General features: G+C 57.4%; 1 protein-coding gene across 3 annotated transcripts in view; it reads left to right on the top strand.

The window, feature by feature from the left end:
• Positions 1-4338: 4338 nt before the first annotated feature.
• Positions 4339-27880, top strand: part of THBS2 (thrombospondin 2) — a 29080-nt gene continuing 5538 nt past the window's right edge. Inside the window, exons 1-20 of one of the 3 annotated variants that reach the window (XM_061428588.1) lie at positions 4339-4552; positions 7177-7251; positions 8946-9502; positions 10755-10839; positions 13885-14081; positions 16009-16149; positions 16837-16933; positions 17940-18104; positions 18275-18451; positions 18621-18794; positions 19297-19424; positions 19504-19656; positions 19981-20199; positions 20831-20938; positions 22265-22424; positions 23842-23960; positions 24592-24826; positions 26175-26402; positions 26794-27065; positions 27862-27880. The exon at positions 27862-27880 is cut by the window's right edge and continues 79 nt beyond it. In XM_061428588.1, the coding sequence (XP_061284572.1) occupies positions 7200-7251; positions 8946-9502; positions 10755-10839; positions 13885-14081; positions 16009-16149; positions 16837-16933; positions 17940-18104; positions 18275-18451; positions 18621-18794; positions 19297-19424; positions 19504-19656; positions 19981-20199; positions 20831-20938; positions 22265-22424; positions 23842-23960; positions 24592-24826; positions 26175-26402; positions 26794-27065; positions 27862-27880 (3286 nt within the window). In that variant the 5' untranslated portion in view covers positions 4339-4552; positions 7177-7199. Of the gene's footprint in view, positions 4553-5543; positions 6022-7176; positions 7252-7330; positions 7383-8945; positions 9503-10754; positions 10840-13884; positions 14082-16008; positions 16150-16836; positions 16934-17939; positions 18105-18274; positions 18452-18620; positions 18795-19296; positions 19425-19503; positions 19657-19980; positions 20200-20830; positions 20939-22264; positions 22425-23841; positions 23961-24591; positions 24827-26174; positions 26403-26793; positions 27066-27861 lie in introns of those variants that run through there. The other 2 variants (XM_061428589.1, XM_061428590.1) reach the window with 2 other exon arrangements.

Raw genomic sequence — 27880 nt, 5'->3', positions numbered from 1 at the left:
GAGCAAACAGATGTGGCCGCTTCGCATCCAGGGCTCCCAGCGCCTGCCTGGGCGGCCCTGCGCCCCGACGGCGCCGCCCTCACCTCCACCCGCCGGGGACACAGAGCTGCGGGGGGCGGTGCTGCGCAGATGCGGACGGTCCGGGCGCCCTCACCTCCCCCTTGGGAGGTGGGGTGGGGGCTCCGTGAAGACAGGGAGAGTCCGTGGGCCGCCCTCACCTCCCCCTGGGCTGGCGGGGATGGGCTCTGTGAACACGGGGAGGGTCCCGGGCGCCCTCACCTCCATCCCCCAGGGACACAGAGCGAGGTTGAGGGGGCTCTGTGAGGATGGGGCGGTCCCCGGGGCGCCCTCACCTCCTCCTGGGATGGGGGGCGGTGCTGTGAACAGGGGAGGGTCCCGGGCACCCTCACCTCCACCCCCCAGGGACACAGAGCCAGGGTGTGGGGGAGTGCGGGGTGGGGGGGGGTGGTGTGAGACTCCCCAGGGCCCGCACTGGGCTGACCCTCCTCAATCCCATCCAAACCTTGCTGGCTCAGGGTTTTCGCGTCGGCTCCTCTGTAAGCCGTGGGTCCATCCTTTAGCTCAGAAGGTTCTCATGAGCGTCCAGAGCCCGGGCTCAGAGCAGACCCTGTTCCCAGGCCGCCGGCCCTTGGGTGCCGGAAACTCCCCCTCGCCTTTCTGGTGAATCCCCTGCCGCGTCCCCCTGCGTGCGTGCCCCGGTCAACACTCAGGTGCTTACTGTGAATGGAAGTGACTGCCCAACAGGCAAGCTGCCAGGAGTGATTGGGAATCTCAACCCTGTTTCCCTGGCGCGTAAACCCTCAGTTAGCTCTGGAGACAGGAAGACACCCTTTCCCCAGGCTTCTCAGCATCTGGAGTCACTGGCCGTGGCCCCTCGGCTGTTTGCTCCTTCTGTCCTTCCCCTCCTGCTCAGGGGCCAGATCTATCTACAGTCCACCGTCTGCAACTGGACACCTGCCTGAGGGGCGGGCTGGGGCTGGCATTGCCCTGGGCACTTGCGGGAGCCCAGCCCAGCCCCCAGCTGCAAGGATGCTCTAAACCAGCTGACCTTTGACTCTGCTGAGGAACCTGCCTGGACCCCTCTGTCCTCTGTCCCAGAGCCCCTGATTTCCAGTCAGGCACAGCCGTCCCTGGGCTGATGCTGTCCCCAGCCAGGCATGGTCACTGTCCGGTCAGTAGCAGGTCCTGCCGCCGCGGACACAGCTGGCCTCACTGCTCTCTCCCTGGGCTCCCAAACAGCTGTGAACACGGAAGTTTCTGGAGCCTGGTGGGCCTGTGCATTGGTCTCCTGGGGCTGCTGTAATGATGGGCCACACAAGGGGGCCTGAGACAGCCCAGGTGAATTCTCGCACGTCTTGCCCCCTCTGGAGGCTCTGGGGGAGGCTCCTGGAGCTGTGTGACCTTGGGGGCCCCTAGGCTGCTGGCTGCACCCCTCCCCTAGCCACCTCGAACCTCCCAGGGTGTCCTGTGTCCCGGTGGTCCTCTTACTATGAGGACACAGGTCCCTGGACTTAGGTCGCCCTCCCCCAATACAGCCTCACCTGCAGAGACCGGTCCCGGAACAGGGCCGAGCCCACCGGTCCCAAGTGGCCGGGCGCTGGGGATGTGACTTCCCCTCCAGCGGGCAGGCTCTGCGCTGCTCTGGCCTTTGCTTCCTCCTTCCAGCAGACACACCCCATTCCTCATCCCTGAAGCTGACATTCTGCTTCGGGGTCTGCCCTGCGTGACCTGGCCTTGCTTTGCGGTTCTGGGTCACATGTCCCTCTGTCCCGGGGTGGGTGGTCCTCTGGACATCCTGTGCCCACCCCTGCCTCTGATCCCCACCTCCCTGCAGGAGAGCTGCCCAGCCCAGCCCCAGCAGGGCCTCAGCATTCCTGCCATCTGCACCTCCCGTTACCTCCCTGCCCCAGAAGGGCTGACCCCTCCCTCAATTCTGCTCACCTAGGCCTTTCCTGGGACACCCCTGACCTCAGATGCCCTCCCCAGAGGCCAAGATCTAGTCACGCATGTCCTGTCTCCTCAAGAAGCCTCCCCCGTGGAAGGAACATGTCCCTGGGGCCCCAGCAAGGCGGCCCTCTGGCCTGTCCTGGGTGTGGTCTATCCTCCTCATCCGCCCGGTGCTCCTGAGACGCTCAGCACAGCAGCACTTTCTGTCCTAACGCTCATGGGGTGGGTGGCTGCCAGTGGCTGAGCAGAGGAGTTGTTGTTAAGTTGCTCAGTTGTGTCCATCTCTGTGCGACCCCAGGGACTGTAGCCCATCAGGCTCCACTATCCATGGGATTCCCCAGGCAAGAATGCTGGAGTGGGCTGCCATTTCCTCCTCCAGGGGATCTTCCTGACCCAGGGATCGAACCCAGGTCTCCTGCATTGCAGGCAGACGCTTTACCCTCTGAGCCACCAGGGAAGCCCTGGAGCAGAGGAGTTCCTGTTAACTCGCTCAGTTGTGTCCAATTCTGTGCAACCCCAGGGACTGTAGCCCATCAGGCTCCACTGTCCATGGGATTCCCCAGGCAAGAATGCTGGAGTGGGCTGCCATTTCCTCCTCCAGGGGACCTTCCTCACCCAAGGATGGAAACTGCGTCTCCTGAGTCTCCTGCATGGCGGGTGGATTCTTTACGGCTGAGCCACCAGGGAAGCCTGACCAGATGGTACCTTCTGCCGGCAAGTGGGGTGTGAGGGCCAGAGGCCAACTTCTGGCCAAGGAAAAGCCAAACTGTGAGCAAAGTCAGGTCACCTGGCAAATCAACAGCCAGTCACTAATAAGGCTTTAAGGGAAACTGGGTTAGACGTTCTTCTCTGGAGTTTGCAATAACATCAGCTTAGGTACATCACGCTCAGAATTTTAAATCTAAGCCATGTGACTGTGCCACCGGTCAGCTGGCCCAGAGTAAGACATCGTACCTTGAGCAGGATGGTAAAAACCCGCCTGCAGTGCAGGAGACTGGGGTTCGATCCCTGGCTTGGGAAGATCCCCTGGAGAATCCCATGGACAAAGGAGCCTGGCGGGCTACAGTCCACTCACAAAGAGTCCACTCACAAAGAGTCAGACATGCCTAACACACACACACACACACACACACACACACATGTTCTTTGAGTCAAGTTTCTTCCTTCTCTGCACATCAGAATTTGACATTGTCTACCTGGTGATAAGTGAACAGTTGCTGTAGACAAATGTTTTCAGAAACTACCAGCAGAGAGCAAGGTAACAAATGCTCCCTGCTCAGTTACAAGCCCCCTCTCCGACCCCACGCCCTGTGGATGCCTGGGCCGGACCTCGGCAGGGCTGGACTGCATGCGCCTGTGGCCCCTCTGTGACCCCCACCCAGCAAGGACCCAGGTGAAGAAGCAGGCTCCTCAGCAATGTTACCGCTCAGATTCCAAGGTGGCTCAGAGCAAACCCCCTCTAACGCCCTTCAGTTGAGACTTCACTTGTCCATGGCTCTGCCCACCATGACCCGGCGCCTCCGGTGCCATCTGCCAGCCTGTGCAGGGGACCACTCCTCTGTGCAAGGCCCAGCCTGGCCTTTGGGGGCGCCTCATCCCCCCTCTCTCCATCTCCCCCCTCACCGTCCACTCCCTCCTCTGGCTATGGTCCAGCCTGCCTGGGGGACGTGTGCACTCTGGCGAGGGGCAGGGAGCCCACTGCCGCCTGCTATTCTTACTTCCAGAGGCTTCCCCCTGTGTAACCTGCCCTTGGGACTGTCCGGCTAAGTGAGGCTGTGGAAGGTAATTACAGGTTGTTCCTGCTGCCGGGAAAGTCTGTGCAGGAGGTTCTCGGTCCCACAGAGGGTGTCCCCAGGGAGTGGCCACCCTGTGGGGTCCAGGCTGGGCATGAAGCAGGATTTGGATGAAAATAAATTCACCTGATCTTGTTTCTCAGTCATCCAACTGATACACTGAAGCCCTTTCAGATTAAATATCACACTTTCTGCACATGATAAATGAATTCATCCGTACAGCTTCCTCAATACGTATACTGACCATTTCCATCCACCGGTTCTTTTGCTTTTTGCTGATGGCCTTTTCCTCGGTTGAGAGAGACCGTTCTCACTTTGGGTAATGCGAACCAGATTGGAAGCCTACAACTTGCATTCTCTCTCTTCAGCAAAAAGGAGTGCTCCAGCCAATCTTGCTGGTTTTATTTATAGCATTGTATTTCCTGAGAGAAGGCAGGAAAAGTCCGTCTTCCCCGGCTCCTGCGGCTCCTCCCCCGTGGTCCCCCAGCTGCGGCCAGAGCAGGGGCGGGCCGCACGGGTGGGGGCGGAGGGGGCCGGACCGGACCGGTGCCAGGTGCCCCAGCAAATGCGGGATCAGAGGAGGAATTATGTCATCCCGCCGCGGAACGAGTCCAGCGCTTCCGCGTGCGTCTGACTGCCGGCCGCCGGACTCCGCGCATATAAGGGGCGGCGGCGGGATCCAAGCCCAGCTCCTCTGCAGAGCGGGGTTGGGTCTCCTCCTGCAGCCCTTCGTCCCTCGCCGACCCCCTCCCGGCTCTGAGCCAGTCATTCCTGCAGGGTTTCCACGCCAGGTAAGAGCGGCTTCTCCATTGACCAAATCGTTGCGCTGTAGTTTAACTTTTCAGAAAAGTCTTTTTTTTTTTTTTTTTTTAATTTTATTCTAAGAGGGGAGAAGGAGAAAGTGCAAACTAGTTTTGAAGCAGGCAGGGAGAATTGCCTGCTGACACCTAAGCAGAAACAGGTCTTCACCTCCGCCTCCTGCTGCTCAGTGGCAGAACTAGGGCAGGTGAGCTCCCTTTGGCGTCTTTTCTGCACGGAGGATGCTGTGATCCTGCCCGGATTGCCCATCGCCTGAGGACCCCTGGGGCTTTCCTGAAGGTACCTGCCTAGAATCCTGGGCAGAGGCTTCCGTTTCAGCCACTGAATAGGGTGCTTCCATAAAGTCTGTTACTGGGTGGGGGGGGGGGGGGCGGTCGTGAGGAAGAAACTAGAAGTTGTTCCTGAGGATGTGAAAAAATGATGAGAAGTTATAAAGACGCATGCTAAATAGTTTTCATAGCTGAAAAGTGTTTCTGAAAGTTTTTAATGAATGGTATTTAGTAAGTCAGTGAAGACTGCCCTGACTGCCCAGGGACTCCAGCTGTTCTTACAAGTCTGGGGGATAATTTGCAGATGAAAAGGCAGCGGGAATTAGCAAATTAGCCTAACTTCTGTGAAGGGAGGTCAGGCTCCTTTGCAGGGGGAGGCTGAGGGCAGTGAGGGGCTCTGTTGAATCACCTCGTTCTTGACCATTGGAAGGTCATATTTCTCAGTAAAGTTTGCGCTGATTGCTGGTATAAGAAGAACTGTAAAAGGTCTTTGCTGATCTTTGTGAAAGTTCTAATGTAATTAGGTGTAACGACATTCTGTTGCAGACAGCTTTCTTTTGGAAAAAACTATAACCTTAAGCCCTGTGTGAAGCGAGGTGTGCAGCGTGGGCGCGTGTGTCCCGCAGCGTGGCCTACGATAGCAGCGTGTCCTACGATAGCAGCGTGTCCTACGATAGCGTACGTGTTGCCTTTTAACAACGTGGGGCGAGAGAGGCTGGAGCCCCAGCTGCGCCCCGGTGGTCTCTTTTCTGCTGGGCGACCCCTGAGGCGGGATGGGCCCCCAGGTCCTTTGGGCAGATGTCTGTCTCAGCACCAGAGGGTTTGCTTTTGTTCCTGACAGAGCTCCGTGTGCGTCCTCGGGACTGACGGGGAGCTGAGCCCTCAGGACGTGGGACTCTAATTCAGACGGAGCTTGTTGCCAGCGGCAGTGGTCCCGCTGTCTGTCTGTGGGAGACAGAGGACATGCCTGCCCCCCGCTTACTCTGAAATCACTTGTGCAGGACTTACGGAGTGCCAGTGCTGTTCTGAGTCCCTGAGGAGGGTTCACCGCGTGACTCAGTCCTCGGAAGAGCCCTGCTAACGGCAGCCTTTCCGTCTCTCCTACTGGGCTGCGCTTCAGAAGTCTTTACAAACACTGACTTGCTCGGCGGCTCATTTCTCACACTCACCCTGTGAGTGGCTGATTTAAATGCCCCGTCCTCATTCCACAGAAGGGCGCCTGAGACCAAGGACTCAGGGATGCTTCCCCAGGCAGCACGGTGATGCTGGCACCACAGCTCTGCAGGAGCCTTGCCCGCGGGGCCCGCCCGCCGGCTGGGGGGTGCAGGTGGAACACAGCCAAGCCCTGCACTTGCTGTGGACGGGCTGAAGGCAGGTGTCTGCAGTCTGCGGGGACGGGAGAGTCCTTCTTGGAGCTGCTCCCCAGGCGTCGGTCCCCCTCTCAGGGAAAGCCGCTCCTTCTGGAGAGGCTCCTCCAGGGATTTCTTTCTCACTAAGAAGTTCAGGTCCCTTGAAGCCCTAAACAAGCAGGGTAGGGGTCTCGGATTGGTTTCACCTCTGTGGAATGCAGAGTGTTGCTGGAAGGGCCCTGGAGCCCATGCTCGGGGGAGGCAAGGAGGCTGAGGCCAAGACGCGGGGATGCGGAGCAGGGGTTAACCCTGGAGCGGGCTCCCGGCCAGGCTCTGACTTCTGGGCCAGTGTCTGCTGAGCCTGCCAACTGAGAATCCTGAAGAATGGAAAAACAGGCCTCAAGAAAATAGAAAAGCAAAGCAAAAATGATTACTAAGTAGAAGGCTATTTTCTTAGCAGTTATGATCCAGCCAACTAGGTTTACTTTTAACTCATGTACAGTTACTATTTATTCTCTTTAATTAAATCATGTGCAACTTTTTTGGGCTATTTATGCAAAATATCTTTGTAGGCTATTTTCCCTAGGCTGATATTTTTCTAAATTCGAAACTTCCTGGGTTTATGTTCTGGCTCTGGGCAAGCACTTAACTTGTTTGAGCCTCCACTTACCCATCTGTAAAATGGCTATGATAATGATCATATCTGTCTCCTAGGTCATTATGAGGATTAAATAATATGAATGCTTAGGACATCATTGGTATAGTGCTTGTTGACAAATGCTAGTCCAATGAATACCAACTTTAGTTACAAAAGCTCATTTGAAAAGCATATTTTCTATCTAGCTTTGCCCACAAATCCATTTGTTTCTGATTTTTATACACAAACTGTTTTTAAATGATCATATGAGTAAAACTTCCAATCCAAATTAGAAGCTGTGGTTATGTTTTCTTAAGTAATAGGGTCTGATTTATCTGCAGGGCTTTGGCTGGGAAGACGCAGGATGCTGTGGCCACTGCTGCTGCTGGCCCTGTGGGCCTGGCCCAGTGCTCAGGGTGAGTGTGGACCCCGGGTGTTCTGGCCCAGCGCTCAGGGTGAGTGTGGACCCCCGGGTGTTCTGGGCCAGCGCTCAGGGTGAGTGTGGACCCCCGGGTGGACCCCCGGGTGACCTGGCCCAGCGCTCAGGGTGAGTGTGGACCCCCGGGTGGACCCCCGGGTGTTCTGGGCCAGCGCTCAGGGTGAGTGTGGACCCCCGGGTGGACCCCCGGGTGACCTGGCCTAGCGCTCAGGGTGAGTGTGGACGCCCCTGGGTGACCTGGGCCCCCAAGATAAGGTTCACCTGCTGGATAAGGGTGGATAAAGCAGAGGCCTGGCTGGAGCACCTCACCCCTTAGGACCTTAACTTAGTTTAAAATAAATCTTTAACTCACTTTTGAGTCCATACAATAGGAAATTTATTTTTGGGAAATTAAGGTTATTAGAGAGAAATACCCTCCCACTTACAGATGCAGCCTTTTGCTGGGCACGTTTTGTCTTCTTTCTTTTTAAAATTGGATTAAAAAAAAAAAAAACCGTTTATTTGGTTGTGCCACAAGGCATGTGGATGTCAGTTTCCCAACCAGGGATCAAACCTGTGGCTCCAGTTTTGGAAGTGCAGACGCTTAACACTGGACCTCCAGGGAAGTTGCTGCCTTTCTTCTGTATTCATACTGAAGTGTTTGGTGTTTTACAGCTTCTATCCTTCCCACATCTTTGCACTTAAAAACATATCTAAATATTTTTCATGTGTCTATTTTCTTAAAACACAATTTTTAATGACTGTAATAGTCCATCAGAAGGTACCCCTCTGTATTTTCAGGCCATTCCCACCTACATTGCACGTTTACATGACTGTAAATGACACCATGGGGAATACTGCTGTGAATAGTACATCCTTGCGTTTGTGATTACATATTAGGATGACTTACCAGAGTAAAATTGCAGAGTCAGAGTCTTTAACGATTTTCAGCATTTTTGACATACGGCCAAATAGCTGTACTGCAGGTAGGAAGAGGAACACTTCTGTCAACAACACCGTGTAATCTAGTGCTTCAATTTGCCAAGTATTAGATACAAGTTGTGCTTTGTTTACACTTTCTGTTCAGAAAATTATTTTGAATGATTTAAAGTGTTAGGATGTTGGTGAGGGCGGACAACCTCTTTCCAGTATTTGGACGGTGGTTAAAACCGTGCGTTTGTGGCCTTGAGGCCCATGGTCTCTCAGATGCTGTCCTGCAGTGTGAGCCCTGAGAGGCAGGATGTATTTCTGAGAAATACAGGGTCCCCACGGGAGGAGTTCAGCTCAGATTATGTCTCGAGGAAAGCGACATCGAAGGCAGCCGCCCCGAAGTGGCGCACCTGCCAGAGGCTTTCCTGGGCACTCGGGTGGGAGACGGAGGGTCTCGCCTGAGCCCCGCTCAGGTGGGGAGCAGAGACGGCAGCACAGCCCTTGTCAGGGAGGTGAAGAGTGGGGACCGGACCGCACTTCCTTTCTCCGTGAAGGCTCGTCTGCTGATCCGCACAGAGAGCCGCTCGCGGGCAAGCCGGGCCTGCGTTGGCGGCCGGGGAGGGCGGGTCAGGCAGCGCCCAGGAGAGGAAGGAGGGGCGGGCTCTTCGGCCTCGCAGGGGCCGCGTGCCAGCCCGCGTGGCGCCCGAGAGGAGGGCCCTGTGCCCCGGCGCCCCTGACCTCCGTGCCCTGCTCCCCGAGCAGCAGGAGACCAGGACGAGGACACCGCCTTCGACCTCTTCAGCGTCAGCAACATCAACCGCAAGACCATCGGGGCCAAGCAGTTCCGGGGCCCAGACCCCAGCGTGCCCGCCTACCGCTTCGTCCGCTTTGACTACATCCCGCCGGTGAGCGCGGAGCACCTGGGCCGGATCACCGAGGCCATGCGGCGCAAGGAGGGCTTCTTCCTGACGGCCAGCATGAAGCAGGACCGCCGGTCCCGGGGCACCCTGCTGGCACTGGAGGGCCCGGGCGCCACGCACAGGCAGTTCGAGATCGTGTCCAACGGCCCCGCGGACACCCTGGACCTCACCTACTGGGTGGACGGCACCCAGCACGTCATCTCCCTGGAGGACGTGGGCCTGGCTGACTCCCAGTGGAAGAACGTCACTGTGCAGGTGACCGGAGAGACCTACAGCCTGTACGTGGGCTGCGACCTGATGGACAGCTTCGCGCTGGACGAGCCCTTCTACGAGCACCTGCAGACCGAGAGGAGCCGGATGTACGTGGCCAAGGGCGCAGCCCGCGAGAGCCACTTCCGGGTAGGTCCAGCAGACACTCCCACCCGACCTGGCCGGGAGGGGCGGGATCCTGGGGGGGTGCACATGGGCAGGCTTGAGCGCAAGGAGTACCCGCGCACACCGGCTGGCACGTGCACACACCTTACGCATGCACACACTACACACTGCACACACACGCACCTGCACATACTATACACATGCACAGTGCACACTGCACACATGGACACATGCACACACGTGCACACACTGTACACATGCACACTGCCTGCACGCACACATGTGCAGACACTACAATGTGCACACGTGCACACACCACACACTGCACACACACGCACACATGCACACCTGCACACTGCACACACGCACACATGCCCACAGGCACTCTCACGTGCACACACACACACTCTGACCCAGAAACCAACAGAGCAGTGGACACAGGCACCTTTCTTAGCTGCACAAATGGTCACCGATCTCCTGACTGAACATTGATCTGATCATCAAGACATCAAATCTGTTCAGCTGTCTCCCAGGGTCCCCAGATTCCAGTTCAGTCCTGACATGACAGGCTGGCAGTAGAGAAAATTAACCATGTTTCCTAAGGAAAGGGCTGTTGATTTATGAGGGAGTGGTTCCACATTCATCTCAGATAAAATACGTTTGCAAGAGGATTTTTTCTGAATGCAAGTGTTTAGAAACTGCAGCAGAGGGTTAGGGACTGTTCTCCTCCAGGTGTGTGTGCATTTTGGAAATAAATGTATATGTTCAGACTCAGCTATTTCAGTAAGAGGCCTAGAGATGCCCCATGTGGTCTCTGGTGGTCGCCAGGAAGCCCTCAGCCCAGTGAGACGAGACCCTCACTGTCTCTGGGTGGACTGCCTGCTCTCATAGGTGAGGTCTGTTTTGTGGGCAGGCAGAGCAGTGCATGTTCCTGCAACCCATGGCCATGTGTGGGAGCCCTGGTCATCCTCAAGGTTCTCAACTGAGAGTGTGGCCTCCATGGTCTGTTCCCTAAACCTGTCTGCACCATCCCTCTCAAGCCCCTTCTCTCAAATGCTCTCCCTTCTTGAGTCAAACCCACATCTGCCTCTGGCCTCAAACGAAGCTTTGAACTAAGATACACAGATAGCCCATTAACAAGATTTCAGATCTGCGGAGAACAGAAGAAAGCATTCTCTGCTTTAAATTGCATCCTGTATCTTTGAGATGTCGCTTAGTGTGTCCTCAGATGTCTCCTGTTTACCCACTTGGGTTTCTCTCCTTGTACGTGTCTCAGGGTTTGCTGCAGAACGTCTACTTAGTCTTTGAAAACTCTGTGGAGGATCTTCTGAGCAAGAAAGGTTGTCAGCAGAGCCAGGGAGGTAGGTGCCTGGGTCCCTCTGTGGTGGGTCCTCCTCCTGTGGGGAGGGCCATGGAAGGTAAGGGGATGTGTTGGAATACGGTGCCATCCTGGCCTCACCCAGGCGGCTGGTCAACTTGGATGTGTTGACATCTGAAAACAGTACATTGCTTGAAGGATTAACTGTGCATGCATTTCAATTATTCAGTATAATCCATTTTACATGCCAAAAACATCCCTGGCATTTTAACATGATTTTAAATATATGCAACGATGCCAGTCTACTGATGTATGCAGATCTTCTTCATAAGATGACTCCACAACTCTTTGTCAAGCTTGGTTTATGGGAAGTTTTATACTAGTCACAGCTGGTGATACTGCCTTATTATGAAAATGGACCACTTGAACCTTTGATGTAATCCCATGTTGTCTGTTAATTACGTTTTGAATTTATATCCAACCATAATTTGTCAACCTTGTCTTGAGTATTTGATATTTGAAGGTCACTATGCTGGGCTTTTTGAATGCAACATATCATTTCATCTTCAAAACCCCCTGAGTTGGGCTCACCTGCTTTCCTCATTTTACAAATAAAGAGGGTGGGGACCAAGAGGGCCTGTTAACTGCCCCCCACCCGGGCTGAGCCCCACAGAGGAGGCTCTCATCTGCCACATGACCCCATTTTCTGATTGACTTTGTTAAAAGGCTTCTTTACATCAACTGTACACAAATATAAGTTGTCACTTTATGGATCCACGTGGAAGGATATGGGGTTTGATGTCTGTAACATAGCTTTGCGACCCAGCCTTTGACCCCAGAGTGGGAACTCAGGGCTGAGGATTCAGAGCCCAGGACCTGATCACTGGCTCTGGGGCGTGTGTGCAGCTCGGATGTGTGAGTCCTTCCGTCCGCGGCCGTCTACCTTTCAATCGGTGCATCTTTCAGCTGTTGGTCAGTTGAGTTCAAGGAGGGAAGGAGTTTCAACTGTGATGCTTGGCAGCTTGTGCACCTGGTGGGGCTTTATGATGATCCCACACTTGCTTTCAGCCCCCAGACTCCCTGAACACTATGGCCGCGACCTTCCACCTGTACTGCCAGCTCCAGCTGAAACGCGGATTGAGGTCCCTCTGGATTAGGTCACAGTCTTTCTGAGGGGTGGTCATAAAAAAGCAAAAGTTTCGAAAAAGCTAAGACAGAGTGAACTGACGTCCGAGAGGACACACAGGAAGAGACGGTGGTCCCAGGACGCAGATGGAGGGAGCCTTGCGTGTCTCCGATCCGAGCTGGGCATCCTTGGGGGCAGTTGCCTGGTGTGCCGGGAATGTCTGGGTGACAGAGGGAGGGAAAGGGAGCACTGACTTTCAGCAAGGGGGCAGGGGTGGGGTAGACGTGGCCCTCAGCCCGGTCTCAGCCCCTCTTGCTGCAGGCTGGGGCGTCCTCTCCTGAGGACGGACTCTGCTCGTCTTGCGTGAGGCTGGGGCGTCCTCTCCTGAGGACGGACTCTGCTCGTCTTGCTGCAGGCTGGGGCGTCCTCTCCTGAGGAAGGACTCTGCTCATCTTGCGTGTAGGCTGGGGCGTCCTCTCCTGAGGACGGACTCTGCTCATCTTGCTGTAGGCTGGGGCGTCCTCTCCTGAGGAAGGACTCTGCTCATCTTGCGTGTAGGCTGGGGCGTCCTCTCCTGAGGACGGACTCTGCTCGTCTTGCGTGAGGCGGTCCTCGGACTTTTGGGCACTTTTGTTGCCCTATTTTTATTCTTCTATGTACGACTAGTGATTAATACGCTTATGGCTATATGTGGCTTTCTGGAAAAGGAAACGGCACCCCACTCCAGTACTCTTGCCTGGAAAATCCCATGGACAGAGGAGCCTGGTGGGCTGCAGTCCATGGGGTCGCGAAGAGGCAGACACAACTGAGCGACTTCACTTTCACTTTTCACTTTCATGCATTGGATAAGGAAATGGCAACCCACTCCAGTGTTCTTGCCTGGAGAATTCCAGGGACGGGGGAGCCTGGTGGGCTGCAGTCTATGGGGTAGCACAGGGTCAGACATGACTGAAGTGACTTAGCAGCAGCAGCAGCAGCAGCAGAGCGATCAACACACACGCACGTGGCTTGGGGTCTGGTGAGTCTGAGGGAGGCTCTCAAGATCCATGTGAGTTGCAACAAGGATTTACAACCACGTAGTAAACACCCAGTCATAGAGTGTTTGACAGAATTTAACACTGGCAAGTCGTAACTCAGTCATGGCGTGTCTCAGACAAGACATGAGCGACTGCAGAGACGACATGGCCTTGGCGACTGTGTCCCAGACGGCTGGCCCCACAGGGAGGCCACGCCTGCTTCAGGACTTTCCCAAATCATTTTTGTCATTAGCGGTGTAGCTCTGTGTCCTGTGTTTGGGGACTTCCGAGGCCTGTACCATCTCTGGGCAGTGGGTTCCTAGTCCATAGTCTGAGTTCTGCACTTCAGGGGTCTTCTGAGGCCAGCAGAGAATTGACAAAATTACTCATTTAGCAAGAAAAAAAATTTACCTTAATGCAGAACAAGTAGCCAAAAGAAATGGTGTTTAGGATGAAAAAAATGGATTAATTGAGGAGTTGAGAGGGGTTTTCAGAATGTATAGAAATTATAGGATCAGAAACAGATTTGGGGTTTGGGACAAAAATAAGGAATTTATTTAGATAATAAGTTATATAAATAGCTATATAAAAAGAAGAAAAACAGGAGGCTGGTGCCTCTAACCAGTTTGAACATGAGGCAGATGTGTGTCTCTGATGCTTTTGCATTTTTTACCTGAGCTGAACTTCTGCTCTGTGGGTGGCAGTGTCTGAGGCCTGGTCCCCATGGTGTTGTGAGGGGCAGAGTCCTGTGGTGGGGGCAGGGCTGTGGCGGGGACAGGGCTGTGGCGGGGACAGGGCTGTGGTGGGGGCAGGGCTGTGGTGGGGGCGGGGCTGTGGCGGGAACCAGCAGCCAGTTCTCAGGCTCCTGGGAGCCATGCAGCACGAGCGCTCTGAGCAGCACCCGTCGCGCCAGCCGGACTGTGACGGTCCCACATCCTTCCTGCAGCTGAAACCAATGCCATCAGTGAGAACACAGAGACGCTGCACCTGAGCCCCATGGTCACCATGGAGCACGTGGGCCCGAGTGCAGAGAAGAGCCCAGAGGTGTGTGAGCACTCCTGTGAGGAGCTGGGCAGCATGATCCGAGAGCTCTCGGGGCTGCACGTCATCGTGAACCAGCTCCACGAGAACCTGCGCAAAGTGGTGGGTGCCTAGCCAGCGACTCCCCTCTGACCAGGACTAACCGCCAGTAATCATGGGTAACTTCCACTAACCACAACTAACCTCCACTAACCATAACCAACCATGACTGATCTCTGCTAACCATGAGTGACCACCACTAACCATGACTAACCACCACTAACCACGAGTAACTGCCACTATGACTAATCTCTGCTAACCATAAGTGACCACCACTAACCACTAGTAACCACTACTAACCACAACTAACTACCACTAACCATGAGTAACTGCCACTATGACTAACCAGGACTAAACTCTGCTAACCATGAGTGACCACCATTAACCACAAATAACCTCTACTAACCATGACTAACCACACTAACCACGACTAACCACCACTAACCATGAGTAACTGGCCCTAACTATGACTAATCTCTACTAACCATGAGTGACCACCACTATTAGTAACCTCCACTAACCACAACTAACCACTAACCATGAGTAACTGGCACTAACCATGACTAATCTGTTAACCATGAGTGACCACCACTAACCATTAGTAACCTCCACTAACCACAACTAACCACCACTAACCATGAGTAACTGCCACTAACCACCACCAACCAAGACTAACCATGAGTAACCACCATTAACCACAAATAACCTCCACTAACCATAACTAACCACACTAACCACTAGTAACCACCACAAACCACAACTAACCACCATTAACCACGAGTAACTGCCACTATGACTAACCACCACTAACCAAGACTAATGATGATTAATCTCTGCTAACCATGAGTAACCACAACTAACTACAAGTAATCACTAAATGACAACCTCCACTAACCACTACTAGCCACCACTTACCATGAGTAACCACTAACCACAACTAACCATGACTAACCTCTACTAACCACCACTAATCCAATGAACCTTTACAAACTTCTACTAACTACAAGTCTCCACTAACCATGAATAACTACCATGAACCACAACTAAGCACCACAAACTATGACTAACCACCACTAACCATGTGTAACCACCACTAACGTTTACTAACCACCACCAAGCAAGACTAACCATGACTAATCTCTGCTAACCACGAGTAACCACCATTAACCACAAATAACCTCCACAAACTATGACTAACCACAGTAACCACGACTAACCAGCACTAACCACAACTAGCCACTACTCACCATGAGTAATCACTGACCACAACTATGACTCTATGGGCAAGACGCGGGTTCAATCCCTGGGTCGGAAAGATCTCCTGGAGAAGGAAATGGCAATCCACTCCAGTATTTTTGCCTGGAAAATCCCACGGATGGAGGAGTCTGGTAGGCTGCAGTCCATGGGGTCGCAAAGAGTTGGACACAACTGAGCGATTTCACAACCATGACAACCTCCACTAACCACAACTAACTACCACTAACCACAACTAGCCACCACTCACCATGAGTAACCACTAACCACAACTATGACTAGCCTCTACTAACTTTCACTGATCCAACTAACCTTTACTAACTTCCACTAACTACAACTAATCTCCACTGACAATGAGTAACCACCGCTAACCACAACTAACCTCCACAAATCATGACTAACCACCACTAACCATGTGTAACGTGAGTAACCATCACTAACGTTTACTAACCACCACTAGCCTTTGCTAACAGGAAGTAACCAGCCAGCTCCCTGGACAGAGCCCCAGGTATCTGGTTAGAATGCCGTGAGGGGACTGTGGTAGAAAACGTGCTCACCGGCTACATGGCCTCCTTTGCGAAGCCTCGAACTCAAGGAGATTCATCTCCCAGGAAGCAGGAAGCCCGGATTCAGAGGGCAACCTGTTTAAAGATGGAGTTTGGTGTGGGCGGTGGCTGAGGGTGAAGGCTGCACAGCCCCGCGCGTGCACACTGACGTGCTTTCCTCCACCTTCCAGTCAAATGACAACCAGTTTCTCTGGGAGCTCATCGGCGGGCCGCCCAAGACCAGGAACGTGTCCGCCTGCTGGCAGGACGGCCGGTTCTTTGCCGAGAATGAGACCTGGGTGGTGGACAGCTGTACCAAGTGCACGTGCAAGGTGAGCCGGACGCGCAGCCCCCGGGGCCGCCCCGGCCTGGGCGCTGAGCCCCGGCCCTGCGGGGCCCCCCGACCCCCGGCCCTACAGGGCCCCTGCTAGCCGTGAGCCGGATGTGCAGCCCCTGGGGCAGCCTCGGCCTGGGCGCTGGACCCCCGGCCCTGCGGGGCCCCTGCTAGCCCCGCTGACTGCAGGCGCCTTGCGGATGGAGGCCACCCCGAAGGAGTCAGCCCGTGGGTCTGCAGGAGAACCAGGAGGGCCTGGCCAGGGTCGCCCAGTGCTGGGGGACAGGGGGCAGGGCTGGCAGTGCCCCTCCCGTGTCTGATGCCGCTCGGTCCTGCGAGGGCCTCGGGTCCAGCACAGACCCCTGGGGGAGTGTCAGTGCCCACAGCTCGGCAGGCCGTTTGGTTTCCTTGTTCACCCACTCAGTCTCCCCAGGCAGCCTGGACACTGAACATCGCCCGTCCCACCTGTCCCACTGCTGGGCGTGGAGGGCCCCGGGCTTGGTGCTCCGTGTGGGGGTCCCAGGGGGGCACAGTCCAGGGAGCCGCTCCAGCTGAGGGGAGAAATGTCCCCGCGTTTGTATAACAAGCAGACCCTCCAGATCCTTCCGCTCCGGCCCTTGCTCAGCGTTTCTGTTTCTGAACGCATGTAACACAAACACAAGGAAAATGTCGCTTTTCCTCGTAGAAATTTAAGACTGTTTGCCACCAAATCAGCTGCCCGCCCGCGACGTGTGCGGACCCTTGGTTCGTGGAGGGCGAGTGCTGCCCATCCTGCGTCCATGGTGAGTGCCCGGCGGGTGGGCTGCAGCCTCCGGGCTCCAGGCTCAGCCGTGTCCGTGCGCGTCGTGTGCCGGCTGGTCCCGCGGGAAGCCTGGGGCTTGGGCTGCGGTCCTCGGGGCCAGGGCTCCCGGAGCCTCACATCAACGGGGCCTCCAGGTCCTCTGGAAGCCCCCAGACGCTCCCGGCTCCCTGACGGCCTGGTGCCCTCCCTCTGGAAGCCCCCAGATGCTGGTGGCTCCCCGACGGCTTGGTGCCCCCACCTCAGCTGGCCCCCTGCCTTTGGCCCCCAGCCCGGCAGCAGCCAAGCCTCCAAGGCTCCCCGCCCCCTCCCATGTCACCAGCAGCCTTGACTGGACTGGTTGCTTTCTCTGATATGTGCTCTGCGTGTCCTGGTCTGGGGGTCTGCAGGTTGCTGGCCTGGGCGGGGGCTGGGAGCCCCTGGCGATGGGCAGGGCTCTACCTCTCCATGAAAATGTAGCGTTTCTGGGCTTCAGGGTGATGATGCCCGTGACCCAGGGTGAGTTTTACGATGAAAATGCAGCACGAGGCATACAAACGTGCATGGCAGGCACTGGTGTTTCTCAGCAGGAAATTTCCTTTTTATTTAACTTGTTCCCATTTAGAGTATTTGGAACTAATTTTAGCGTCCTGTCATTTCAACCCCAAATTGAAGTTTCACTGCTGCATGTAAACCAGCAAACAGCTGTTAGAGTGGAAATAGCTCATGTCCTGGTGGCCCCAGTGACAGCTCTATTGCAGAGTCGGCGTCTCCTCTGAGAGGCCGTCAGGGTCTCCCACGGACCCCTCCCTGCCAGAGGTCACTGGGCGTCCGGGCAAGCTCCTCGTGCGCCCCCTTCCCTTTCTTGGGGTCCGCTCCCGCACTTCGACCCTGGGACAGACGTGTCTGCGCACCTCCTGCGTCCACCTAGGGACTCTGCTCGGACTCCAGGGCTGGCCTCCCGTGCAGTGGGCCCCTGGGGTCTGACGGACAGTGGTATCCCCGTGCAGACGGCGAGGAAGGCTGGTCCCCGTGGGCGGAGTGGACGGAGTGCTCAGCCACCTGCGGGTCGGGCACCCAGCAGCGGGGCCGCTCCTGTGACGTCACCAGCAACACCTGCCTGGGGCCGTCCATCCAGACACGGGCCTGCAGCCTGGGCAGGTGCGACCACCGCAGTGAGTGTCAGGCGCGCCCCGGGTCCTGGGGGTCCCGGGGGCCTTCCCCCCGGTCCGGGCCTCCTGCTGCCGGGGCTCTTCCCTGCCTGGTTGGTGGGAAACTCCTGGGAGGGCCCAGCCTGCTCTCTGCTGAGCCCTCTGAGCTCCGATGTGCTTGCCCCCCGCGCTAGTCCGGCAGGACGGCGGCTGGAGCCACTGGTCGCCGTGGTCCTCCTGCTCAGTGACCTGCGGCGTCGGCAACGTCACCCGTATCCGCCTCTGCAACTCGCCAGTGCCGCAGATGGGGGGCCGGAGCTGCAAGGGCAGCGGCCGTGAGACCAAGGCCTGCCAGGGCCCGCCCTGCCCGGGTGAGTGGACACGGAGCGGCCCGGCCCCGGGCCAGCTTTCCACAGGACGCGGGCTGAGCCGGCTGGGCGCCCGAAGCCCCTTGTCTGGCTGGTGTCTCCGTTCAGAGACCCAACTGCGAACGAGTGCAGATCCCGTCCCCGCGTGACCTTGCTGTCCTCCCGCCCCCAGTGGATGGCCGGTGGAGCCCCTGGTCCCCGTGGTCGGCCTGCACAGTCACCTGTGCTGGAGGGATCCGTGAGCGGACACGTGTCTGCAACAGCCCCGAGCCCCAGCACGGGGGCAAGGACTGCGTGGGGGACGTCAAGGAGCAGCAGATGTGTAACAGGAAGAGCTGCCCCATAGGTGGGTGTACGGGGTGGGGATCTGCCCGGCAGGTGGGTGTGCCTGGCGGGTGGGTGTGCAGGCACTCCACTCCATCCAGGACGCCCAGCAGGTGGGTGTGCCCAGTAGGTGGGTGTGCCTGCCAGGTGGGTGTGCCCAATGGGTGGGTGTGCAGTGTGTGGAGCCCCCCGGCACGTGGGTGTGCGGGGTGGGGAGCCACCTGGCACGTGGGTGTGCCTGGTGGGTGGGTGTGCCCAGCAGGTGGGTGTGCAGGCACACCACCCCATCCAGGATGCCCAGCAGATGGGTGTGCCCATCAGGTGGGTGTGCCCGTCAGGTGGGTGTGCCCATCAGATGGGTGTGCCCATCAGATGGGTGTGCGGCGTGGCTCCTTGGCCCTCTGCCTCTCGGCCCCCAGGCACCTGCTGTGGCCTGGACGCTTCTGCCGCAGGCATCTCTGAGGCCACCACTGGGTGCTGCTCCTGGACGGCCGCGAGCCTCACTGTCTCCTCCCTCCCTGCAGACGGCTGCCTGTCCAACCCCTGCTTCCCTGGAGCTGAGTGCAGCAGCTTCCCCGACGGCTCCTGGTCCTGCGGCTCCTGCCCGGTGGGCTTCCTGGGCAACGGCACCCACTGCGAGGACCTGGACGAGGTGGGTGCCCTTCCCCAGGCTGCGGGGCAGCCCACGGGGTCTGGGGCCCAGGCTCATGTCCACCCTGTCGGTCCCACAGTGCGCCGTGGTCACGGACATGTGCTTCGCAACCAGCAAGGCACACCGCTGTGTCAACACCAACCCCGGCTACCACTGCCTGCCCTGCCCGCCGCGCTACAAGGGGAACCAGCCCTTTGGTGTCGGCCTGGAGGCGGCCAGGACTGAGAAGCAGGTGAGCCACTGTCTTAGAGGCTTGAGGACCATCAGGTGGGCTGGGACGGAGAGGGGCGGGCAGCGTGCGGAGGGACTGCTTACTCTGCGGGGAGCAGGGCCCGGGGGGCTGAGTGTCCGCACAGCATCCCGAGGGCCCAGGTGAGGAGCTGCGGCCTTGCTGTGACCCCTGGCATCACCAAGGCTGGGGCGGGCTGTGCCCCTGCTCTGGCATCACTGAAAGCTCAGGCCCTTCCGGGGAGCGCAGCCCTGGGGGTCTGGACAGACCTGGGCTCCCAGGTCCCCCCATCAGGGTCAGGGTCAGCGTGCGCCCTCGCCTCCCCAGGTGTGTGAGCCCGAGAACCCCTGCAAGGACAAGACCCACAGCTGCCACCGGCACGCCGAGTGCATCTACCTGGGCCACTTCAGCGACCCCATGTACAAGTGCGAGTGCCAGACGGGCTACGCGGGTGACGGGCTCATCTGCGGGGAGGACTCAGACCTGGACGGCTGGCCCAACAAGAACCTGGTGTGCGCCACCAACGCCACGTACCACTGCGTCAAGGTGTGGGCGCCCTGCAGCCGCGTGCCTGCCCCAGACGCCGACGGGGACTGCGGAGGGGCGGGGAACACCAGGCCACCCACCGGCACCCCCCCAAGGCATCTGCCCGGGGCTTTCTGCAAATTCCAGGGGTCTTTCTGGAGAAGTAGCTCATTGTTGGAATTGGTAGAGGACAGAGCGCCTGATACACGTTTACTGACCGAAATCAGAGAGGGTTGAAGTCAGTGAATAGGGGCGATGGGTGGTGCTGGCCCTCGGCTCCTGGCCCACCCCTGCAGTGGAATGACCCTGGGCAGCCCCTTGGCCGGTCAGAGGTCGTCACTGGTGCCCGGAGCTTTGAGGGAGGAGCCGGGTGGGGCCTGGTCCCGTCCTGTGTTTTCCTTCTCTCCAGTTCCCGCGGTCTGGGCTCTTCACCAGGATCCAGGGCTCCAGACACAGGCTTCCTTTCTCTCCTCATGGGCGGTGCTGACGTCAGGCCTCAGGCAGCCCCCGGGGGGACACGCAGAGCCCTGCCTGGCCGTGAGGTCTCTGCGGTGCGGCTTCCTCAAGCTCCACCAACTGTGCCCTTCCGGCTTCCTCCTGAGGGCAGGGGGCTCGGGGACGTTTTCATAACATCTGCTTCCTCCTCTCACAGGATAACTGCCCCCTCCTGCCCAACTCAGGGCAGGAAGACTTCGACAAGGATGGCATCGGGGACGCCTGCGACGACGACGATGACAACGACGGCGTCACGGACGAGAAGGTGGGGGGCTCCCGCGCCCGGGCCAGTCCTCGCGCTCCGGGGCGCCTGGGGTGCCCCGAGCGCCCAGGGCGTTCTGTGCACCAGGGAGCGCCCGGGGCGGGGGCACAGCGCTCAGGAGTGCCAGGGCAGTTCCTCGCGCTCTGGAGTGCCTGGGGCTGCTCTTCCCGCCCCCGAGCGCCCAGGGTGTTCTTCACACCCGGGAGCGCCCGGGGTGCTCGGAAGGTCACTGTGAACCACCGGGACTTCTCTCCCCATGAGGCTGAGAGTCACCGGGAGAATCCTGTGGTTTCCACCGCACGTTAGCCAGCCAGGCGTGCAGCCACGTGGGCTGCTCTACTTAGAACGCTTTCGATAGCTTACTTTTACTTATGCATCCTCCTTCTGGGGCAGCGGTGTGAGTGATGCAGGGCTGTCTCTTCAAGGAGAGATGCTATCACTCACTGCCTTGATAGCAGAATCTTATTGTTCAGTTGCTTAGTCATGTCCGACTCTGCGACCCCATGGACTGCAGCACACCGGGCCTCCCTGTCCATCACCAACTCCTGGACCTTGCTCAAAGTCATGTCCATTGAGTCAGTGATGCCGTCGAACCATCTCATCCTCTGCCGTCCCCTTCTCCTCCTGCCTTCAATCTTTCCCAGCATCATGGTCTTTTCCAATGAGTCAGTTCTTCACGTCAGGTGGCCAAAGGACTGGAGCTTCAGCTTCAGCATCAGTCCTTCCAATGACTATTCAGGGCTGATTTCCTTTTGGATAGACTGGTTGGATCTCCTTGCAGTCCAAGGGACTCTCCATTTCCCGAAAGTGTTGTAGCAGACATATGTGATCTAACGTATTCATACATGATTCAGACACAGACACAGAGCAGCTAAGTTTTGTTTGCGGGTTCACTTCCATTGATGCATTAACTCTTTGGATCTTTCATTCCCTCAACATCGACATGTCTATCATCACCATCTATGTGTCTGTCCTCACCGTGATACACATACTGTATCACCTTTATCATGCTGCTGCTAAGTCGCTTCAGTCGTGTCCGACTGTGCGACCCCATAGACGGCAGCCCACCACGCTCCCCCATCCCTGGGATTCTCCAAGCAAGAACACTGGAGTGGGAATCTCAAAATTTTTCATATGGATGGACTGTGTAAATAATTATAAAATGACTTGATGTCAAGAAATTGTAGGTAGAGCTTCCTGGCTGTATTTCTACCCTGGTTATCTTGATCTGCTTTAAATACACGACTTGGAGGTGCCCAGTCCTGTTATGAGTAACCCAGCAAGCGTCTCTACGCTGTTGCTGGAATTCTTCCCTCGATTTTTTTCTAGGACAACTGCCAGCTTCTCTTCAACCCCCGTCAGTTCGACTACGACAAAGACGAGGTCGGGGACCGGTGCGACAACTGCCCGTATGTTCACAACCCGGCCCAGATCGACACGGACAACAACGGGGAGGGTGACGCCTGCTCCGTGGACATCGACGGGGACGGTGAGTGGGCCCGCCCGCGGCTGCAGACGCCGCGGGCTCTGTGCTGGCTGGGGGAGCTCCGCCCCATGTTAACTAGCACATGACGTCCGAGTCATGTCTCCGCTCACGAGACCATCCCCCTCCAGCCCCTCTTCCCCGGGGCCTCGGACCCCCCGTGGGAAACAGCGCACCTGCAGCTTCCTTTCCCGACCATGTCCTGCCAGCCCTGGTGTCTCCTCTCATGCCCGCTGTTCACAGCCCCAGGAGCCCAGCACCCTGCCCTGAACAAACCAAGCTTCTGAGAAGGGTCTCCTGGACCCCCTCTGTTTCCCCAGCGATCTGCTTCCAGGCGTCACTGAGCTGTCCATTGCAAAGACCCCGCCAGGGCTTCACCTTAGACACTGGAAACTTCTGATGGCATCAAGCCTTTTAAGTGGTGCCCGTGGGCCTGACCCTGCACCCACCCCCAGCACGGCCTCGCCCTGAGCACCTGCAGCCCGGTCAGCAGCCTGCCAGACTCACACCTACTCCCCCGTCTGCCTGCCCCCAACTGTGCTGTCTCCAGGCTGCTCTCTTGCTGCCACTTGGCATCTCACTGACCGGCTTCTATCAGCGCAGGATGGCGTCTGCCCAGGCTGCTCTAGAGGGCTTTTCCTGGAGATGAGGCATCTCTTCCTGTCCTCCATCTGTGACGTCCAAGCCCTGTATGCGTCAGGGTCCTTCCCCTGACTCTCCCCACCTCCCGGGAACCCCCATCTCCCAGGACCCCCACCTGCCAGTACCCCTGCCTGCCAGGACTCCCTACCTCCCAGGACCCCCCACCTCTCAGGACCCCCTACCTCCTAGGAACCCCCACTTCCCAGGACCCCTCATCACCTCTCAGGACCCCCCACCCACTACCTCCCCCAACCTGCCAGGACCCCCTCACCTCCTGGGATCCCCCACATGTCAGGTTAATTCATAGTTTTCATACCTTGGATGAAATTCATGGTCTACTTTCAGATTTCTGGGTATAAGGTACTGCATCTGAGCCCCATCAGTGTCTGTCCTGGTTGGTTTCCTAGTAATGTAGGAAATGGGTGAGTTCGTGGAGCCCAGGTGGCTGGCCAGTCCCCAGCAGCTCAATGTAGATTTTCTGAGTGGATGTTGGGGCAAACAGTCAGGGTGAAGATGCAGATATTTACTCTGCAGTGACTCGCGTGCTGACCCTCGGTGTGCCTCACCATCCAGAGACCTCCAAGAGTTGGTTCTGCTTTAAACTAAGGGTATTTTCCTTTTAATGGGAAATCTGCCATGAATCTAATAATCTTCGCATTTTATGATTTCTTAGATTTCTTTTTTATTAAACCAAAGTTTGGCTGTATGTTGTTTAATGCAGTAAGCCAAGCAGTGCGCCTTCTCTAAACCCCATGCACCCTGTTCTCCCTGCATCCCACAGATGTCTTCAACGAGCGAGACAACTGTCCCTACGTCTACAACACTGACCAGCGGGACACCGACGGGGACGGCGTGGGTGACCACTGTGACAACTGTCCGCTGGTGCACAACCCCGACCAGGTAAGGGGCGGGGCGACTGATCAGGGCGTCGCGAGGTGCAGGGGTCGAGGGGTCATCACAGACTGCGTGGCCTGCTGGTTTTCCACGCGCTCTGCCTGGACATGACAGACAGGCTGCTCAATCGTTTTAACTGAAAATGCTGACTGAACTCGAGCCCAAGCATGACTGCATCTCACTGGCCCCCATCCAGACAGTAGGTGCCTCTGCCCCGCTGTGCGTGGGAGCAAGTCTCCCAGTCAGCTCGGTGTTTCCCTGAAGCAGGCAGTGGAATTGGCTGCTTTTCCAGGTTGGCCTCTGGAAGCCACAGTGGGAATGGAACGTGCTGATGTAGTTCATAGAGCATGCTGGAGAAAGGACATTGTCAGAAAGGACCTGATTCCATGGCAGCTAATGCTTTCCAGTCCCCCTTAAGGAGAGCGAGCCCCTGTAGGGGGTGGGTTAGATGCAGAGACGCCTGGACCCCAGTGCCCGTTCTGATGTTGGTGGGTTGTCTCAGGAGGCCATCTCCTCTCTGCGGTCATGGCTCGCGTTGGGTGAGGTGGGCCAGGCTGCACGCGCTCTGCGACTTCAACCAGCATCTGTTTCGCTGGGCGGAGGCTCAGTGCCGCTGTCCCCGATCTCTGCCTCCCAGACCGACGTGGACAACGACCTCGTGGGAGACCAGTGTGACAACAACGAGGACATCGACGAAGACGGCCACCAGAACAACCAGGACAACTGCCCCTACATCCCCAACGCCAACCAGGCCGACCATGACCGCGACGGCCAGGGCGACGCCTGCGACTCGGACGACGACAACGATGGGGTCCCCGACGACAGGGACAACTGCCGGCTGGTCGCCAACCCCGACCAGGAGGACTCAGATGGTAGGTGACCCCCGCAGGGCAGTGGGGCCGCAGGGACGTGAGGTGTTGGACGAAAAGAGCTCTTTAGCCCTAGCGGTCCCCGGGGAGAGGGTCTGGAGGGCCCAGAGCCCAGGGCGGCTCAGGGTCTCAGGTGACGCAGCAGGGGCACAGCAGAGGACCAGGTGTCCTCTGGCGTCTGCTGGAGGCTGACCCAAGTGCTGGCGGAGGGCACCCAGCTGCCCTGGACGAGACGGAGGTGGGGGCAGGGAGGATGGAGCCCACTGACCCAGAGGCACATGGAGACTCACTGGCTGAAGGGCAGCTCCAAGGACACCCGGCCGCGAGCAGCACAGAGCTCCTTCTTGACAAGAGGACCGGCGGCTTCTGTCCCCACAGCTGGGCCTGCGGGAGGGCTTGGCTGGTGCCGGGGGTGGTTGGGGTGGAGGCGAGGCCGGTGCTCAGGGATGTCTTCAGGGCTGTGGACACTCCCGCCAGCTAGAGCACAGGCCTGTTTCCCAGAGCGCAGAATGTGTGCCTCTGAGGGGAATGGAGGGACCCTGTGCCTCTGAGGGGAACTGAGGGGCCATCTGCTTCTGAGCAGAACTGAGGGGCCGTGTGCCTCTGAGCAGAACTGAGGGGCCATCTGCTTCTGAGCGGAACTGAGGGGCCGTGTGCCTCTGAGGGGAACTGAGGACCGTGTGAGGGATGTGACGGAAACTTGGTTGAACTCGGTATCTTTTCTCCCTCTAAGACAGCAGGCGCTCCGACAGGGTGATTTAGTGAGTGGTCATCTGGATTGTCACCGTTAGCATGGACTGCATACCCATGAGATCTCAGCAGGCATCTCTCCATAAGCCAGGCTGGTCCGTGGGCCCCAGCCCCACCCCTGGGAAAACTGACAAGATGCCCCCCAAAAGCGGAAGTCCGTTTCTCCCCAGGGAGACCATTTTTCATCAGAGAGTTCTGCCCTCAAGGCCAAGCAGATTGCGGGCAGGGCAACTGAGGTAGTAGCAAAGGTTCTGAAGACATTCAGAGGGAAAAGTTGGAAATTCAGCTTGACTTCCCCTGGCAAGGTTCAGGTTTTGTATCCCAATTTCAAGTTCAGAATGAAAAGAAATGGCTCTCACGGGAGCTCACATATGGCAAGCTTCACTGCAGTGTTATCAGAGCGACGTTTTGAGAAGAGAGTCCAGGCTCCTCCTCAGGGTGTTGGGGCAAAACGTCAGCAATTGCAGGCGCTGATCCAGAAAGTACTGCCAAGCCCTTGGCCTCAGAGTTTCAGAGACTCGTGTACTAAGTCTTCTCAGACCCAGAGAGGCAGACGGCGAGCCCTTACTTTGCTTTTCCCTCTGCTCTTCCTTGGCGACAGGCGACGGGCGTGGGGACGCTTGTAAAGACGACTTCGACAACGACAGTATTCCTGATATTGACGACGTGTGTCCCGAGAACAACGCCATCAGCGAGACAGACTTCCGGAACTTCCAGATGGTCCACTTGGACCCCAAGGGCACCACTCAGATTGATCCCAACTGGGTCATTCGCCATCAAGGCAAAGAGCTGGTGCAGACAGCCAACTCCGACCCTGGCATCGCTGTTGGTGAGCCTCAGCATGTGCGCCGTGGAGCACGCAAGCTTGCCTTTTCAGACTGAGGGGACGGAGCAGTGGGTCTCTCTGGTAGCTCCCACCCTCCCTTGGTTTGCCAAGCATCTTCCTAAGTATTTGTGATGGAAGAGCTCGGGGAAGGGCGTCTTTGCCTCTCCAGTCTCTGAGATCTCATATTCAGCAGGCCCTTTTATTTTACGGGTTCTGTGTTTATTACCTAAGGCAGTGAAGACCTCCCGTAACTTTAGAAAGATTAAGTTCCCTCAGTGCCCTAACCGCCCAGGAACAGGGCTCCGGTTGGATGGAAGGGAAGAGCCCTCTCTGCCGGTGTCCAGGGGTCCCCTAGAAGGCTGTTTCTGACGACAGATGTTCCCTGCGGCCTCAGGTTTCGACGAGTTCGGGTCTGTCGACTTCAGCGGCACGTTCTACGTGAACACGGACCGCGACGACGACTACGCGGGCTTCGTCTTCGGCTACCAGTCCAGCAGCCGCTTCTACGTGGTGATGTGGAAGCAGGTGACGCAGACCTACTGGGAGGACCAGCCCACCCGGGCCTACGGCTACTCGGGGGTGTCCCTCAAGGTGGTGAACTCCACCACGGGCACGGGTGAGCACCTGAGGAACGCCCTGTGGCACACGGGCAACACAGAGGGACAGGTGAGCACGGCTCCTCCCGGCGGGCGGCTGCCCCGGCCCTCGCGAGAACAGTCCCGGCCCCTCGCGAGAGCTGCCCCGGCCCCTCGCGAGAGCAGCCCCGGCCCCTCGCGAGAGCAGCCCCGGCCCCTCGCGAGAGCAGCCCCGGCCCCTCGCGAGAGCAGCCCCGGCCCCTCGCGAGAAAAACAGCCCCGGCCCTCGCGAGAAAAACAGCCCCGGCTCTGTTTATGTTCATTTCACCTCAGCCAGTCAGGGTGAGCCACTCGGTCGCAGCCGACCCTTTGCGACCCCAGGGACTGTAGCCCACCTAGCTCCTCTGTCCATGGGATTCTCCAGGCAAGAACACTGGAGTGGGTGTCACTCCTTTCTCCAGAGGATATTTCTGAGCCAAGGCTCGAACCCAAGTCTCCTGCATTGCAGGCAGACTCTTTACCATCTGAGCCACCAGGGAAGCTCAGGTAATTACAATACTCTCGCTTATTAAAGATGCCGTGCCTGGTGCTTTTATAAACACCACTGGAGAACCTCTTGCACGTGAAGCATAGGTCTGTGCCCTATAGAAAAGGGCTCCAAAGTCTCGGTCCTGCATTGGGAAAGCAGAGACCCAGAGCTCAGCCCGGTGGCTCCTCACACTGAACGGCACAGCCCCGGTCAGCGGGCTTTGCTTACGCTAAGGTTCACGCTATGGGATTCGTCAGAGGGAGACCTGGCCACCCGCGCGCGGGTGTTTCTCGTCACAGGGATGTTCTGTGTCCCTTTTGGCGGAGCCAGTTGTTCTTAGAGTGATGCTCTCCCTCAGGTTCGCACTCTATGGCACG

Source organism: Bos javanicus, chromosome 9 (genome assembly GCF_032452875.1).
Source record: "Bos javanicus breed banteng chromosome 9, ARS-OSU_banteng_1.0, whole genome shotgun sequence".
NCBI lineage: Eukaryota > Metazoa > Chordata > Mammalia > Artiodactyla > Bovidae > Bos > Bos javanicus.
Note: the sequence above shows the minus strand (reverse complement) of the source record. Positions and strands in the feature narration are given on the sequence as shown.